The sequence below is a fragment of the Palaemon carinicauda genome, chromosome 13 (genome assembly GCF_036898095.1).
Source record: "Palaemon carinicauda isolate YSFRI2023 chromosome 13, ASM3689809v2, whole genome shotgun sequence".
Lineage (NCBI taxonomy): Eukaryota > Metazoa > Arthropoda > Malacostraca > Decapoda > Palaemonidae > Palaemon > Palaemon carinicauda.
The window spans coordinates 147,560,345-147,580,344 of NC_090737.1; the positions used below are offsets into that span (position 1 = coordinate 147,560,345).

The 20,000-nt window shown below is 35.0% G+C and overlaps 1 protein-coding gene across 1 annotated transcript in view; it reads left to right on the forward strand.

Moving 5' to 3' along the window:
• LOC137651865 (uncharacterized) overlaps window positions 1-20,000 on the forward strand; it is a 153,264-nt gene that overhangs the window by 57,789 nt on the left and 75,475 nt on the right. Inside the window, exons 3-5 of the mRNA XM_068385082.1 lie at window positions 2,857-2,978; window positions 9,687-9,761; window positions 18,430-18,559. Coding sequence (XP_068241183.1) covers window positions 2,857-2,978; window positions 9,687-9,761; window positions 18,430-18,559 — 327 coding nt within the window. The remainder of the gene's footprint in view (window positions 1-2,856; window positions 2,979-9,686; window positions 9,762-18,429; window positions 18,560-20,000) is intronic.

The following is a 20,000-nucleotide window of genomic DNA, read 5'->3' on the forward strand; positions in this document are numbered from 1 at the left end:
TTTTACCTTCACTCCTTCATTCCACCATTCACTGCCCTTCCTCATGCTGCCTCCAACAACCTTCTTGCCACACACATCACTTGCAATCCCAACAAAATTTTCTTTTACTAACTTCCATTCCTCCTCTAAATTACCAGTTTCTCTTGCTCTCACTTCGTCATATGCCATTTTCAACCTTTCTTGATATTTACTTTTTACCCCCGGTTTTATTTGCTCTTCAACCCTCACTAGCTCCCTTTTACATCCACCTACTCTATTCCTCCACTCTTTTGCTACAACTAATTTTCCTTCCACCAAAAAATGATCAGACATACTGTTAGCCATACCCCTAAACACGTGCACGTCTTTCAATCTTCCAAACATTCATTTAGTTATCAACACATAATCCATTAACGCCCTTTCTACTACTATTCCATTTGCCACTCTTACCCATGTATACTTGTTTTTATCTTTCTTTTTGAAAAAGCTAGCACTTATTACCATCTCTTGTTCAACGCACATATCTACCAGTCTCTCACCAATCTTATTTTCACCTGGTACGCCATACTTCCCAATGACACCTTCTACCTCTCCAGCGCCCACTCTAGCATTTAAGTCACCCATGACAACTACATAATTCCTTCTACCCAGTCCTTCTACACACCTAGTTAATTCATTTCAGAACTCATTCTGCAATTCTTCACTTTTCTCCCTACCAGGCCCATATGCACTGACAAACGCCCAACATTCCCTACCCAACATAACCCCACATTAACCTAGATGATATCTCCTTCCATTCCACTACTTTACCTGTCATCCATTCACTCAGCAATAAAGCCACACCCTCTCTCGCTCTTCCCCTTTCAATCCCAGACACTCTACCAGACATTTCACCAAACATCACTTCACCCTTTCCTTTCATCTTTGTCTCACTCAAGTCCATTACATCCATCCTTCTATTCCTAAACATACTTCCAATCTCACATCTTTTACTTTCTATCGTACTATATCCACGCACATTCAAACACTCCAAAACTAGAGTGCGGGGAGCGGTCACTCTCCCCCCAGCTCCATCTCTTTGTTGACGTCTCGCAGTATTATATACAGGAGAGGGGGTTCCCAGCCCGCTCATCCCTTCCCTTTTAGTCGCCTCTTACGACACGCAGGGATAACGTTGGCGCTATTCTAATTGTTTTTATGCCCCTGCGGCCACAGGGGGCATGCCCCCGCAGGCATATATATATACATATATATATTATACATATATATATATATATATTTGTATATATATGGGTTATGGAAAAAATCCGCGAAGTGGTGAATCCACGATGGTCGAACCGCGAAGTAGCGAGGGTTCACTGTATGTATATATATATATATATATATATATATATATATATATATATATATATATATATATTGAATATGCATCACTAACTTGTGATTTTAATCAATATAAATATCAACAACGATGGCATTTAATATTGAATTCTAACTTTAGGAATGTATATCCACTGGAAATTCATTTATGATATATGCTTCTGACTGGGCAAGGATATGAACCTATGCCCTGATTCGAAACGATGCACTTTGATGACTTTACCGATCTAGCTATTAAGAGAGATATAAGTTCGTTTCATGTCCACATATACCTGTCGAATTCAGGAATCTGTTCTTAGCCTTGAAGTCATCTCATCACACACCCTACTGTTAGAGCCTTTTCAAAGTTTAGCCCTCCTTTCGAAAAATGTTCCAATGCCCCTGTTGATTTCATTCATGGCCTCTCACATCCCACTCGCCAATCTATTGCTCAGCTACGGAAGACAAAGTTCATTTGGCACGACATTACTAAGGATCCTAAGGATTGGGTCTGCGCCTGTACTTCATGCCAAACTTAATAAGTACATCGACACACTGATTCAGGAGTGGGCACCTTTCCTCAACTTCAGCCATTCATGTCGGCGTAGAGGGTCCTTTACCCACATCACAAGGACATCATTACCAGTTTACCGTCATTGACCGTTCCACTCATTGGCCTGATGCCATTCCAATGGAAACTGCAACGTCTGCCTCATGTACATCTACCTTATTCTCGGTGGATAGAAAGATTTGGAATTCCTGAGCATATTACTTCTGACAAGGTACCACTTCCCCCTCTCAATTGTGGACATCATTAAAGAATCTCCTGGGCATCACCCTACACAAGGCAAACACCTACATCCCTGCAACTAACGGAATGTTGAATATTTTCATAATACCCTCAAAGCAGCTTTGATGTCTATCTGATTTACTCAGCTTCCCTGGGTCCTCCTGGGACTAAGGACCACTCGTAAAGATGCCCTTGATGTTTCGGCAGCTGAAATGGTGTATGGGGACCTGTTAGTTGTCCCTACAACTTCCTACAACAATCTCAAGTACCTACATCTCTTTGTTGAAAGATTTACTCCATGCCGCCAGACTTACATGACCCTAGCGAAGCACTGATAACAGAACCTGTTTAAGCTTGCCTTCTTATGTATTAGTTCATTTGAATTTTTGACAGTCTTGCTCGGAACTGCTTTTATATAAACTCGTTATCTGTTGAATAAGACTTACTTGCATTTAATTCGTCTCTCTTTTAACAACCATCTCGCACTGATATTTAATTATTTTTTCAGACTAGTGAAAGACAGAAGTTTAAGTGGATTAACCAAAGAATTTTGGTTTACATATTGATAAAAATCATAGGAAAGACATTCGCAGTTTAATCATTTAATAATTGTTTCTCACATGTACATTTTAATAGAATGATGTAAAATATTGTGGATTCAACAAAAGAAAACAGGACTCTCAATATCTAGCCTAAGTATTTCTAAACTAAAAGAACTTTCTTTACAGGACTATGGATGTGAAGTTCATTCCTTTGATCATGATAATGATCATGAAATCTACGACTACCGCCAAGGACCACATGCTTTTTTCCATAAAGCAAGAATTGGATATAAGGATGGTTATTTTGAGTAAGCTGCTATCTCTGGGAAAGTCTAAGTTTTATCTATTCTCTCAAATATAATAGGGAACTTTTCAGATTTTACTTTGATATTCAAATAAAACCCAACTTAGCAACTTCTAGAAATATTATGTAAACAACTTATTAGCCATGAAACTATATTTGAATTTGTATTTCATTTTTCCCAATTGTTAGAAACTCTAAACTTACTATTACTCTATTCACTATGCTTGATATTTTCAGGATCATCTCCATCACCACAAAATATCAAAATAACAAAATGGATTAGAAATACCACACATTCTCTAGAAATATAAAATAATTATGTATGAACAAAACTTATTCTTTAAGGAGAGATTCAAATCTGAACGCTGAGGGGTAGGGAAAGGAAAGAAAAGAGAGAGGTTTCACTTATATAAAAATAGATGCATCTTAAATAGAAAAGTTATATGTAGGCTACTGTTCTTATGAGCCACTGGCTCCCCTTTAGACATCTCACCTTCTTGGGGCTACTACTATTTCTTTTCCAAGGTGATACCAATAGGTCCTCTTATTTCTTTTTTTGGGGTATACTATGATGTCGAAAATAAAAGGATGTCGCCTCTTGCTCCTCGGCAGAAAATTATGTTTGCAGCAAACAATTTTTCTTATTTTTCAATCATACCTCAAAGTCTTTTTTTCTTTTTATAGGTTATCAATATCACTGAGGATGGTAAACTCAGTTCTTTCCTTTAACAATAAGTAATCAACAACGAAGTTGCTTGTGCTTTCTCATGAAAAAGGTTATCACAAAGCAGGAGTACAGTTGATAGAGCTACCGGGCTAGAAGTAATATATTTTATGGTTTTATCCCCCTTAGAGTGGCTCTCTTTACCGTCAGTTTCATTTTTAGTGTTATCTATTCTATCTAAATACTCTCAAATTCCTTCTTGTACCGCCTGCTGTAGGAACTACAGTTCTTTTATTTTCTCCACACAATGCTTATTATTTGTATAACCTTCCAATAGTTTAGTCACTATTTCCTCCAAGGTTTAAGCATAGCATGTCATATTTTTGTGGTATAAAGTAAAATAAACTTCGGCTTCAATACCTAATAGCTTAGGTAGAAGCCTTTTTAAATATATCCCCATTATTGACAAGATCTTGCATGACCTTATCTTCTCTAAAAATATTCTTAGAGCATAGCTTTTCCTATATAATGGATGATCTTCCTCCCCATAGTAAACAAAAAATACACACCAGCTGGTTTCCTATTCACTGAATACTTATTCTAGTTATGCTATATATCCCTTCCCTTGTACTAATGTCTTCCCATTTGAAATTGCTTCATGTGTGTTGAAATATTCAATATGTTGCAAATGTATGTGTGTGTTTAGATAATGCACAGTTGAAAACCATTCTTCAGTAACACAGGATAGAACTGCACATAACTGAAAAAAAAACACATATGTGAATCACTTGAAGGTGGAAACTCGACAATGTAAACAATACGTAAATGTTGAAATAAATAAGTAACCAAAGTATGAGATGTGACGAAAAACAATATTCATGAATACAAACAAATCTCATAAACTATATTACCTTTAAATTACCAGTATATGTAGGATGTTGAATTAGAATAGATATCTCAATACTCTCTCTCATACTGGTATATACTGAGGATTGTACACAATTTCACACAGACCTTAACTGTACAAACCTATCAAAGCATAAACTTTTAGTGTAAATTTTCACTTCGATTTGATTAGTGGGCAACACTTAAGAACGATATCCTTTATGAAAATCTTTTCCCTAACAAAACAATATTTAATGACAATATGCTTAGATTTTGGGCGATCATTAAAATTGTTTGAATTAACACCATAAAGATCAATTAAAAGTTGACTTCCCAAAAGCTTAGTAAAAAATTTGTGTCATTCCCAACAAAACACTATAGCCTGAAGTCAATTTACTGTCAGTAGTGTGTCCTACTCACGTCGTTTAGTACCTCCTCAACCAACCCCTCCCCATTTCCTCTTGCGCAACACATCTTGCTCGTTTTTGCTTTCCCAGCCTTTAAAGAACCTCCTAATTACAGTACAAAAAGAGGAGAGCTGCAGGACTGCATAATTATGGAGTAAATGGAGAGCGGGCTCTTGTAAACAAATATCGTTATGTGTTTTAAAAAATCAAATTTTTGTGATAATAACTTGTCGAGTAGCCTGGTAAAAAAAAGATGTATATCTTTTGTAATTTTCATTCATAGAAAATAGTTCAAGAGACCTAGATCTTTCATTTTCAATTTATCATTCCAACAAGATTTAATACTGTTAATTACATCAAATCAGGTTCACAACCAATAATTAAATCAATATAGACAACAAGAATACACAAATCATCGCCCTTACCATATCTGCAGTATAAGTGCAAGAACCTCTATGTGATTGACATAATCCAAGTTCTTTTAAATAAGACCTCAAGGAGGAGCTCCAACATTGTGGCTTTGCATTACCCCTTAAAGATTATTATTCATTTAACTGTAATAGTTTTATTTACATTCAACTATAAAAACTGGAGGTTAAAAAATTTATATCTTCTTCCAATTATTCATTCAAAAAAAGCACCAGATGTAACTTGCTGAAGAAAGTGTGGTTTTTACTCATTTGAATCTAACTACAGGGGCAAACGTTTCGTCGTAATTTTTTTTTTTTTTTTTTTTTTTTTTTTTTTTTTTTTTTTTTTAGGAAAACTGAACCACATGACTAGCTTTGTAAGTACTAAAAGAACTATCAACAACAATTTTTCACTTGTCGGGTGAATTCAAAACTTCTTCGGTCGTTTTAGGCTTATTTACCTCATTAAAGAGGTAAACCCATTCACCAAAATGTCTTTTCTCTAGCTGTTCTCAATGGTATATTATTAGCTTGGTCAGTATTTTTAGACTCCGTATGATCCAACTCATTAACTAGTTGCAAATTATTTCTTTTATCTACATCATTAGGAGATAGATCCTTATACTCCCTCTAAGATTGCAATCTCTCTGATTCATGAGAGATTGCAACTCTGTTATAAGCTTTGCTTTCTGAAAGCTAGCTTGCAGAAATGCATTTATTCACCCAAGAGTCAAGCTTCAACCTCTCATCATTTGGAAGAAGTCATTTTTGTAGGGAAATTCAAGACTTCACTTGTTACATAAACTGTTGTCGCAAGATCTTCAGCAGATAGTGTCTTAGGTAGCTTAGAATCTGCTAACGTACACCTAACGCTTTCAACTAGTGTTCTGTTCATTTATTCCTTTATTAATCAATTTCGCACAGAGTATAGCAAAGCAGTAATAGTGAAAGAAAATAATAGCCAGCAAGCATATAACAATTACTATATTTAAGATTATTGAAACATTTGCATTATACAAGATTCATATAATATATACTCAAAGTTTACCTATTAATAATAATTTACACAAATTCATGAAATCATAAAGGCCTTAGATTTATAAGTCTCTGTGCTTTGAGACTCGGATGATGACAGGATCGACTAATTCCGAAGTCCAGCGACATATTTCTTAAACGAGTTTTCAGAACAAAGTTCAAATTGAAAATATGATAATAAAGAACAGTTCCAGTATTATCCAATCTTCCCAGATTTCCTTGTTTTCTATGTAACTCCGCAGCATTGTATAAATGGAATCATATAAAAAGTGTCACGATAGATGTCACAAAAAGTACCTCCACAAATGCAACCTTAACTCAGTGAAGATTTAGCAGCTCTTCCCCAATACCCGTGTGGTTTTCTTTATATATACGATAGAGCTGTTTTCTATAAGGCTCGAGAAAGTTTAGGGAGAATTACATCACGTAATAGGCAAATTTAGCTGCGTCGACAAATTACGAGAAATTTCCGGTCTTGTCTGGAATACAGCGGTACCTTTGATTTACAAATCATTACCATCTTTCAATTTCAACATTAGTATTTAAGATTTAAAAATAAACCTCTATTCACAGGGTCTGTCAAATAAAGTAGATAAATTCCACCTACATATAACACTATCAAATTGCTTTTCTACCAAACTTGTCCACTCCTTAAATTTATCAAAGCAAACAGACTTGGCATCTAAAGATATGCCCAAATGTATTTTGTAGCTTCATCTATAAAAGTAAGAAAATAGTTTGTACCATAAAGTGAAGTAATGGCTATTTTTTCCACACACATCTAAATATATTGATTTGACTCTCAATTGTTGAGAAGGGATTTTATCTAATTTTCCCGCTCACAACAGTTTAAACAAAAGAATTCATCACATGAGGAATTACCATCAATTCCATTTGCTAAATTATTCCGGACAATTTACTACAAATGGTCAAATCCCAAATGGGATGCTACAAGAAGGGAATCTATATGTATCTAATTACAAAGAGCAACTTTTGGAGAATCACAATTTACCGAACAATTCAAATAATTCAAATCCCCTATTTTGGTGAGTTGAGCAATTAAGTGACCCTATTTTCAAGAATTTTACTTGAGCGTTGAAAATTTAATTATCTTATTACTTTTATTAATTTTCGATACAGTGCTAGGATTACAAGAAAGCTCAGGTACTTAAACATTTATAAATAAGCACTTTGTCTCATTCTTATTTGACACTAAATCTCATGGATACAATATCAATCAGTACATATAGACTTGAGTAATCTACCATCCCTAAGATCAACTGGAGTTTTCTCAGACACCGAATTAAGCTATTACATTTATCATTGGACATTTGTTGACTGACTTGCATCACTGTTTATTATCCACTGACATTTATTAGTCACATAAGAGAAAACTGTAGCTACAGATATACCATCTACATAACTTGTCATTTGTTCTAGCCTGCTTTGTACTTTGAATAGATTCCGCCTTGGCTTCAATCTTGTTTTCAACCTGAAATAGCCAGTCAGTAACAGTCTCATAGAGGCACTTGCTCTGAGGCTTCAAAGGCAGTTACATGTCTTAAATAACAGTCATGCAATAATGCAAGAAAACATAATAGGATCCACTTCTTCCTTAGGGTCACCAATAATCGCTAATTTGGCAAGAAAGAAAAAAAAAGAAAAGCTTCACAAAGTTTTCCATGTGTTGCTAAATGCTGGCCCCAGATTTGAAGGTTTCATTCAGAGCAAAATCATTATTTCTTTTTCCATTCTGCAGAGCAGTTATAGACAAGCACTGTAGCCAACACACATTACATAAATTGTGCTTATAACTGGCTAGTTAGGCTACACTAAATCATCAACAAGTTTAACAAAATGTTAAAACACTCACAATGTATACAGTAGTCTGGGGTCATAACCTCCTGAAATGTGTGTGCGCTTGTTAAACACATGTGATACACTTTTTAATAAAATAGGAGATAAGTAAACAACACAGAAACGAAACCTCCTGCAGGTCGAACCTCGGCAAGCAAACAGTACGAGATTTGTTAGATAGGGAAATTTATCTAATATGAAGTTCAACGAAAAGTAAGCTCGTGAAGAAATTCATACCAAATTTAAATTACATACATCTGTAGTTTGCTAAATTGAAATCAAAGTCTCTATATATTATGGTCTCCAAACATTCCTGCAAATTTTCATTGGTATCATACAGCACATGATCCTTTTCTGCATAGATATAACACCGAAGTACCTTCCTATCACTCTTCCAACCATATATGTATTTGGCTATCAATGATTTCCCCATAATCTTTATTGCCAATTATCTTTCATATTCAATCTGCAAACAATACATTTTACCTTAGATGTAGCCCACCCAAAGGTTAGATAATCATTTAGCAGCAGAGTATGGGAATTTTAGTTGTGGAAATTGGAGTGGGATTACACTCAGAGTTTTCGAAAAAAATTTGGGTTTAATCTAATATTAAAAACTAAGAGATGTACAGGCAGGCTTTAGGAGGGATAGAAAGCACAGTTACCATTTTTTTTTTTTGTGATATGATAAAAGAAAAAACTGAATTTTACTAACCTCTAATCATGGCTTCCATGGATTTTGATAAAACTTTTATTATTGCCGATTGGGAAATTCTTCATAAGTTTGTGTGAAGTTATGGCCCACCATAAGGATACATATCATTGAAAAATAATGCATCAATGTTACAAGTATTGTGTAAATATTTTGGTATGCTAATGTATATTGGGAAAGAATGTTAGCTGTTATGAAATATGGAGTTCTTTTGGCCAAACTTTCACAACATGATTGCTAATTGGAAAAAGACTCATTCTGGCTCGGTATCATAGCTAATTTTCACCACAATTTCTAGAGATCATAATTTATCCCATTTGAGTAAACAGTAGGTTTTTGAAATCCTGCAAAACGATTTTCCTTTTTGTCTATTTCAGAAATACCTTGTGCAACAAAGTATCATAGATCAAGCTGACCGTTATAAGATTTTATACAGTAATTTTTCAATAGTCTTTCATTTCTTACGAAATTATGAATTTTTAGAGTCCGAGAGATTTTTTTTGGTCATCATGTCACACAATCATTTATCCTAATATCACTATCATTTTGTACTACCTATGTCCTCGATACACAAAATTTAGCACACCTTTAACAGTCAGATCTCTCTCTCTCTCTCTCTCTCTCTCTCTCTCTCTCTCTCTCTCTCTCTCTCTCTGTTAGCAAAGGAAATAAAATACAAGGAGGTTTTATCTGTAAACATTAAGTTTCATTTGATTTCTAATTTCTGGATTTTATTTAACAGGACCTGTCAGCAGAGTCAATACGGACTACACTGTGAGAAATCACTTCGTTACTACACAATTGCGAAGATAAGAGGGTAAGGAGAAGCCAAGAATGACCTTAACTCAAGTTTACATCCCATTAAAATTAAATTATATTATTTTCAACTGTCTTCTTGCCAATATGATTGAAAACCCTGTTTTGTGTTTTGTTGGTAAATTCAATGCTCGTCATAGGGATTGATTGAATTGAACAAGAGAGCTAATTATGGTCTTGCGTTTCGATATGTAATTGAAATGTCCGATAATCATGAAAGTTTCCCTAGATTATATATAAACATTGAAAAATTTAAGTAATGCATATAGATTAAAGGGAAATGTTGTTTAAATTGGAATCCTGAATATTATAAGTAGGAGTATGAATTCAATTTCCTCATTTATCAGGATTAGATTTCTGTACATTGAACAATATTATTTTTATATAATATGTATTTATCTTGTAAGTAAAAATAACAAATGAAAACGTGAAACGACGTGGACAAATAATCTTCTTCAAAGGGCTGAGGTGACCATAAATTACCTAAAAAATTTCCCGTGGGTCTCATTTTACAGCTTAAAGCCACAATTTCCTGAAACATAAAAATATGAAATGATTGGAGTAAAGATCTTGCGATAATGAAAACAAAAGTGTAGAAAGTGATATTTACAAAAAAACTATAGTTGTAAAGACAATGATTTATTTATCAATCTTTAGCTGAAGTAAGTAGTTTCCTCCTTATTTATATATTCATAGAGTTTTGTAAATATTCTATACTCTTAGATAATAAAAAAAATGAAGAACTACTTCCAATCGCGTAAGCTACTAGTTTAATTGAAATGGCCGTGGTAACTAATTTTCAAGTTCGAATATTTGTTTTGGTCTAATTTTACAGTTAGATAAAAATGATTCCTCTATTATTAAAAATCTCTATAAAACATTTAGAAATATGGAACAAATGTAGTCAAGCTGCGATGATTAAAGAAAAAAAAGTGTTGAAAGTTACTTTTAAGGTGGTATTTAATGAGAATATGGCAATCACAAAAACAATGATAAATTTCAGTACTCCTCAAATTAGAAAAAATATATTAAAATATGCTGGGCCTAGAGAAGAAAGTGTGCAAGCCTCATTTTTTTTTACAAACTTAGGAAATCACATTTAAAGTTTTCAGACTTCAATTCCTAACTAATATGTATCCCTCATTTAGTGTGTGCTAGTGATGTTTAAGATAAGAGTTACTAATTACAGGATTATTTCACAGTGTTGCCATATAGCAAAAAATTAGTTTCATGACACAGCTAGAAAGGCTCATCGTTTTGGGATGATGTACTGTCCCACATAAGTTGTTCTTCGTCTACAGGCGAGTGTCGTTTTTGAATGGTTACAGATCGACCATACACAGCTTATTTCCAGGTCTTTTCCGGGCTTCCCCATCCATGTCCAGAAGGATCTCCACTGGCTAAGGATTAATCACTTCCTTTCAGAACTCTCTTAAAGATTGAATCATTGATACTTACTGTTTGATTGGTCCTATATTCCCTGGATAAAAAAACGTCACTCTGGAATGAACATTTAGGTTAACTCTGCAAACTTGCAACATTTCAAAACGTTTATTCTTACAGGTATTAGTAATGAGGCTTTGTGCGCAGCAATGTATTTTCAATTAAGCTGCTCGGCTATTGTAGATGAAGCTTGTTCTACAACAGTTGAATCTTTTCAGAGGTTATTTTTTGACATTTGCAACTGTAATAGATGGTTATCTGAAAGGATAAGCCATCCCTTTAAGACACAAGGAGCTGCATTTACATCTTTGTCGAAAAAAAAGTAATCCTACCAGTTAAAATATATGGGCATCTTGGTTGCTTTCCCTTTTTATTATTCTTCACAAGTGTGGACCTCTTCCTCTTCTTTTTGGAAATAGGCCTTTAACATGAATGACACTGAAAATTCTAATTATCATAGATGAGTAAGGTCCTTTAGTCCTTAAATAGAATTACAAAACTGCTTGGAGTTTTGTCGAACATTTATAATGTTTCTTATAAGCAATTAATTCTTTATAACTAATATTATTCCTACTTCATGAATTACACTTACGTATAATGTTGTATATACTTATATTTCGAGTGCCATTTTTTGTGAAGCCTTCAATGGCAATATTGATACAGCCTATGAAATATCTAGGGACTATGCTGTATCTAGTAGTTTCAATGTTACAGAAATTCATCAAAGGAAACGTTAGTACACACCAAAGAAGGATAATGATATTAATTTTGTCCACCCTGTTCTACTACTCTATTTTATTAATCTATAAAAAATGATGGCAACATATACTAACCATGCATCTCATTGATGAATGAACACCGTTTAACGCAAATATCTCCTAAATTAATCGTGTATGATCAGTATGATATTTCAGCTCAGTACCTTTAACATCCCAGCAGACATACCATATTGCTATACAGTATGTGTTATATAAGGACTTTACTCAAGGATAAAGCTAATGCAGTCATCGTGTTCTTCCTTTCCTAGCTCAATACGGCGTTCTTTCCATCCTCATTTCATCTTCACTCCCAGTCACAGCATCCCTCCCCTATGTTTGAATTTCCATTTTTTATTCTAATTATGCATTCTACATAGTATTTGAATAAGTTACTATGTATTTACGGTACCCATCATACATTATTAATAATATTCAATACAGTTTAGCCGTATATAAGCTAAAGAATGAAGGTAGCTATAGTTTTGGGCCACCAAATAAAATCGTTCATGTTTGCATCTTTTTAGTCCTGCAATATATATATATTTTATATTAGTCTCACTTCATAAAAGTAATGGAATATATGTAATAGCATTTAGAATAAAACACCACGTACATACGTATATGTTAATAACTATTACGCATTAAAACTTATAGAAAATTGATGGAGGGAAATATATGCAGTTTATAGTTTTTAAGAAATATAAGTTTGAAAAAGACAAGTCCCCTCGCAACTGCTAGACTGTGGACGTGTTGTGTCGAGCCCTGCTATTGATGCCCTGAGTCACGTTTTAACTTTGTTTCTCGCTTAGAATATCATTGAAATGATATTAGTTAGTTTTATGGAGAAACCTAAGCGCTAAGAAACAGTACACCATGTCTGCTCCTAACCATATCTGCTTCAAATGTAATGAAACGGATGGAGATCGGAAAAAATGGATAGTATGTGAATGCAAAAAACTCTACCATAAGAGATGTGTGTATTAGTGACAACCATCAGTGATATTGACCGGAAAAACCTAGATTGGTTATGCCCTTACTGCGTATGTGATGCCCGGCAAAACAATTTAGTAATATCAAAATTAAAGGAAGATGTAAACACGAGTAATCTGGCCCTGAACGAACAAGATGTGAAAATAGATGACTTGGAAAACAAACTTGCGAACCTTAGCGCAGACGCAGCAAATTCCACTCAGATCACCGACCTCACTGAGAAAGTTAACATTCTTGCCATGGATATGGAATCAATTAAAGCAACACTTCAAACATTGATAGACCCAAAACCAGAGAAACCGACATTTGCTGACAAAGTTAAGGAAAAAAATCTGTTGATAATTAAATCAACTAATACAACAACTAAAATTACTGAAAGAAAACGTGAGGTTGACATTCCTATACTTAACACGAGGTCAACTACGAATGGAAATGTTTTTGTAAACATTGCAAACAATATGATCATAGAAGAGGCATTGGTGGCTGATACTGAAACGAGAAAAATCGGAAAACTAAAACTCAAAATAATGATATGCAATGTATACAATGATGAAGATGATGTAGTAAATGCTTTGATTCAAAGAAATCGCTGCCTAGACCAAATCCAAAATATAGAAGATAAGAAGTGTAGTCCTGAAGAAAAATGCTTGGTGGGGGGACCAACCACCATGTGCTGAAATGTGATCCTGAAGTTCGGAGGGCTATTCAAAAGTTTCGTTACGATGGGGTATCCATAACATACGTGATAGGTACCACGTGATCACCTGCTACCACTGTCAGAGGTATGGACATTTTGAAAAAGTTAACATTTTGAAAAAGTCTTAGAATGAAGGTAAAGTCTGCGGGAAATGTTCAGGGAGACACTCCACAAGGGAGTATAATTCGGAAGTGTCAAAGTGTATAATCTGCACAAAGTTAAACAAACCAAGTGACCACACAGTAAATTCTAGAGACTGCAATGCTTTTGACTTGGAATTGAAAAGACCAGTGGAAAATACTGATCATGGTTACTAGGGATGTCATAAACTGTGGCTATGTAAATATACAATCTGTAGGTGATAAGACTGTTCAAATTCGAGAATTGATAAACGAGAAATATTTAGATATACTAGCATTATCTGAAACATGGCTAAATAACTTGGACAAGGCAAAGATCACTGAAATGACGCCCCCCCACCCCCCCCCCCCCCCGCCACACACACACACATACCTTCTTTCACATTTCGAGAGAAGGTAGGTCTGGTGGGGGTGTCGGACTTTTTATTCATAAAAGTTACTCAAATCTCAAAACGTTGAAAAGAATTAGTGTAACAAGCTTTGAATACATAGAAAAAAAAATTACGCCGAAAAATAGAAGAATATCCTTTGTAACAATCTACAAACCTCCTAGAACAAACACTAGTATCTTTTTTTGAAGAATTCGGTGCTCTCATTGAGATGATTATCATGGAGAAAAACGAATAAGTTATCTGTGGAGACTTCAATTTTTGGATGGATGACGCATCAAATCCTGATGCTTTGGCATTTAGCGAGTTGTTAGAATCATATCGACTAGTGAATAATGTGCACTGCACAACTACTTTAACTGGGCATACGCTAGACTTAGTTCTAAGTGATGACATGAATAATATTGTATCTGATATAAAAGTCGAAGAGAAATATACTATCTCCCCAGTAGACAAAATTATTACGTTTAGTCTACCTCTACAGAAACATGCATTAGTAAAGAAAATAAACTTTAGACATAAATAAAATTTTTCTCCTACCGTATTTATTGAAGAAGTTACAAAGAAAATAAATGATGCTATCAACATTCCCTGTGATCATGATGACCAACGTTTGTTAGGAGCTAAGTGTGCTAACTGTCTTATGACCACTTATAATAAAGTGAGTAAAAGTGATTATGATACCATGTGCCCACCGATGGAAAAGACTATAACCGTAAAAGACCAATCTCCTTGGTTTGATGGAAAGACTTTGGTAAAAAAGAGGGAAAAAAGACGCAAAGAAAGAAAGTGGAATAGGTTAAAAACTGGAAGTACTTGGGTAGAATGCAAAACTGCTGCTGTGTCAATATAATTACCTACTAAGAAGGGAAAAAAGCGAATACTATAAGAGAAAGATCCTCGAAGCAGCAACAGACATAAATAAGTTATACCGTCTCCTGAACGGTTTAATGGGAAATATAAAAGAAAAGAATCTACCTGATGGATACAGTGACCAGGAACTAGCAAATAATTTTCTAGTATTTTTTAAAAACAAAATTGAAAACATAACAGGTCATTTGTAAACACTCAACGTCAGATTAATGATACACCAGGAACACAGACAAAATTAATACGATTTAACAACATAACACAAGATGACATCACCAGAAATATCAAAAGTGTAAAGAAAACAAACTGCGCGATCGATCCTATGCCAATATCTGAAGTAATTGGAGAGAGAAACTTTTCTTGTCTAGCCGAAATAATAGCGAGAATAGCAAATGCAAGCACTGATGAATTAAGTTTCCTAAATCTGAGAAAATGGCTATAGTCACACCAGTTCTGAAAAATAAATTGGATCACCAGGAATAAAGCTCATATAGACCAATTTCAAATCTATCCTTTGACTCAAAAGTGCTTGAATATGTAATTCTTGAACAACTTGTCAGCCACTTAGAAGTAATAGAAACTTTGCCTGACAACCAATCTGCTTACAGAAAAATATACTCTACGGAGACTGCCATCTGCTGTGTTGTAAATGATATGCTAGAAATGATGGATGAAAATAAATGTGGTATTTCAACATTATTATTATTATTATTATTATTATTATTATTATTATTATTATTATTATTAAATGCTAAGCTACAACCCTAGTTGGAAAAGCAGGATGCTATAAGCCCAAGGACCCCAACAGGGAAATAGCCCAGTGAGGAAAGGAAACAAGGCAAAATAAAATATTTTAAGAAGAGCAATAACATTAAATATAAATATTTTCTATATAATCGATAAAAACTTTAACAAAACAAGAGGAAGAGAAAGTAGATAGAATAGTGTGCCCGAGTGTACCCTCAAGCAAGAGAACTCTAACCCAAGACAGTGGAAGACCATGGTACAGAGGCTATGGCACTATCCAAGACTAGAGAACAATGGTTTGATTTTGGAGTGTCCTTCTCCTAGAAGAGCTGCTTACCATAGCTAAAAGAGTCTCTTCTACCCTTACCAAGAGGAATGTGGCCACTGAACAATTACATTGTAGTAGTTAACCCCTTGGGTGAAGAATAATTGTTTGGTAATCTCAGTGTTGTCAGGTGTATGAGGACAGAGGAGAATCTGTAAAGAATAGGCCAGATTTTTCGGTGTCTGTGTAGGCAAAGGAAAAGAATCGTAACCAGAGAGAAGGGTCCTATGTAGTACTGTCTGGCCAGTTAAAGGACCCCATAACTCTCCAGCGGTAGTATCTCAATGGGCAGCTGGTGCCCTGGCCAGCCTACTACCTACTATTGCTTGATCTCAGTGCTGCTTTTGATACAGTTGTGCATGAACTGCTACTAAATGATCTACGGCCCATCGGCGTTGAAGATAAAGCTTTCGAATACCCAAAAGACTACTTGGTTGGTAGAAATTACTGTGTACAAATTGGAAACTCTTATTCATCATATGAACTCTTAAACAGAGGAGTACCCCAGGTGAGTGTACTTGGCCTAATCTTATTCTGCATCTATACTATTGGTCTATCGAAAATACTGCAAAGGCAGGGAGTGAAGTTTAAACTATTTGCAAATACTTACAATTTTACTTCTCCATAAATGATATACATGACACCACTGAAACTCTAAACCGAATCCTTGATAGTGTTAGAGAATGGATGATATTCAAACAACTAAAATTAAATGAGAACAAAACTGAATTCATGGTGGTTGGCAATAGAAACAGCGTGAGAAACTTAGGTGATATTCAAATGAACATAAATAATGACTCGGTATCGATATCTAGTGAAGTTCGAGATCTTGGTGTATTTCTTGACTGTAACCTGTCTCTAAATGCCCAAATAAATAATGTAATAAAAATGCTGGTTATCACCTAAGAAATATTGCGTTTATAAAAAGTACCACGATGAAAATTCCGTAAAGAAACTTGTGATAAACTGTTATTACCAGGATTGACTACTGTAACTATCTATTATAATTTACAAAAAGTGCAACTTAAGATATTACAAAACATAATAAACAGAGGAGCAAGACTGATAAAAGGTGTCACACCCAGAGAAACGATCACCTCTATACTAATCAATTTACACTGGCTGCCAATTAAAGCAAGAATTGAATTTAAAATATGTACAATAACCCACCAAGTTATCAGAACCGGTCGTCCAAAATACTTAAGAGAATTGCTACATATTGCGCAGCCAACAAATCGTTTCGACACGAGAATAGTTACAAATGGCTTCAAACTATTGGAACCTAGATATATGTCTACTGTAGGCTCCAGAGCCTTTAAATATGCGGCACCGAGACTATATAATAAGCTCCCACGAAACATTCGAATGATTGAAGACATTAACGCTTTCAAGACGGAACTGAAGACTTTCTTATTTCATGAGTCTTTTGACAGTGACGATTTAACAATAAATGAAGAATATGAGACATGAAACGCTAAATACTCTGAACGAATAAGATAAAACTACAGTGGAGGTCCTGTAGAGAGTGGGGTTCCCCTGCTGTATGGGACCGGAAAAGCAGCCATCAAAGTAAGTAAGTTAGTAAAGTAACAATGTAATATTACATCAACTAGACGCAGTTGACATTTTATGATGAATCGCAGTATGTAATAACATTAATAAATTCTCTGGAAAGATCCAGAGCACAGGTAGTTCATACAGATAGTGTTTATTTGGTTGACATAAGGACTGCAAACATGAGCCTTCTACTACACGCAAGTAAACATCAGGAGATCGAGGTAAGGGTGGTTAAAGGATGATTAGGGAGGGTGATGGGGGTGGTGCACAGGGAACAGAATTGGCACAGTTTCCTTTGAATCATTGTCAAACTGGCTAGTCGGCTTTGTGTTATTATTCACAAGTAAGCTCTTAATGTAACACATATAGCAATATGGTATGTCTGTCATAAATCAGGTCGGGATGTTAAAGGTATAGTGTGGCAATAACATACTGATCCAACGATTCCCATTGGGGATATTCGCGTTAAACATCGTTTTTCCCTCGCTACAATGCATAGCAGGCAAATATGACATTTAACTACAATAATAAAATCTCACATTATTAAGTGATAAAAAGAACCATGAAAAGGACCAATGAATTGTAAATTCAGGAATCGAGTCTTTTAGTAGGAAAGGGAAAGCAACAGTGGGATGGACAACAGAAGAAAATGTGTACTGTCGTATACAAGAGAATGAAATCAATTTGTCAAAAAAATTTTCGGAAACATTATGGAAATATAGATGCTTGTAACTTTAAGCTTTTCTTTCACAGCATACTTGGTCATGAAACTCGAAATGTGGATTATTTCAAGATGGATATCGAGGGTTCAGAATGGTTCGTTCTTGGTAATATCATGCATAATTCTACTCTATTTCAACAAACCAAACAAATTGCTCTCGAGGTAAGTTTTAATGAGGTTCTTTTCTCTGATGCAGTTTTCAAATACTATGTGATAACTGGGATTGCAACAATCAGACCTTTGCTTCATTGCCTTTTCCAAAATTCTCATTTAACACAAATCATTCATTGGCTTACAAATGCAATGTTACGATCAATTTTGCTGTGATTTTTTTTTTAAATTGTAAGCATTCATTTTTAAATTACTTTATCAAACTTGACATCAAACAGGACTTTCTTAGTCTTTCAGATCTTTTCAGTGTAACCCATTTGATTGTGCAAAGAACTACACCAGCACACGCATTAGCCTACTGCTTTGTAGATGAACAGTCAACATAAGTAATTTCCCATTAGCAGTTATAAAAAAATGTGAAAAAAAATCACCTTATTCATATTCATTTTCATTAGAAAATTTTAAAAATAATTCTATAACACCCGAGGAAATTAAACTTTGTAGAGTGTAGCACCATTCAAATACCGAGTCAAACATACTTTCTTTCATGAAAAATCTAAAATTGCCATAGGTATACTTTCATCCAATGTGATCCGAGTCTCCTTCTCTTCTTCTATTAATTGAATGTGATCCAGATGATCCTTTTGGCATTCCATCAGAAGATTAGCAGCCAAATATGCTTTAACAATACCTACACTATCATGTGATCTCACTTCATCATCGTAGGTATAGTAAAATCGTCATCATTATCATCATCATAATCACTATACTGAATATAATTCCATCAATGAGGATGAATGGAAGTCGTCCTTGAGTGGGGTTACATATTTAGACTACACTTTACTATCATTATTACTATTATTTCAATGAACATAATCGCTCCCTCAGTAGTGTTAACTTTGCAGTTAAGCTTTTCTATTGCTCATATTTTTCTTCTTTTCTCAGTATTACATTTTGCCAGTAAGTGTGCTATGTTAGTCATTGGCAGGGGAGAGCAAAATGCACAGAAAATATCTATAATTTTACTAAAAGTAAACTTGTCAAAGTCGGTTCAATAATGTATGGTTGCTGCACATTACAAGAGGTCGTCGAGTGTCTCATCTCATCATCAAGCAAAGTCTGGCTAAGGGTTGGTGAGCTGGCTCTATATATATAAGCTGTGGTTGGCTCGTCACATCAGCTGCTAGTCGCTGATTGGTCCTCGTGGGCAGAGTCCATATCTGGTCCTGATCGAACTGCTCTCCCATTGGCTGAGGCGCTCGCCGGGAGAGGCACCATCGCAGCCTGGCTGATACTTAACTCACAATTGTTGAAGTTGGGTGGAATCAGTGTTAGGGTAGGCTCAGCCAGGGCTCCCAGAGTACCACACTGATTGGCCAACGCACTGCCTGAGTGGGGCTCGGAGCCAGGCAAGCCGTTCAGCCACTCGCTGGTAGGGCCTCCAAAATACTAAGCCTCCTGACGTCCAAGGTATAATAATGATTTTTGTATA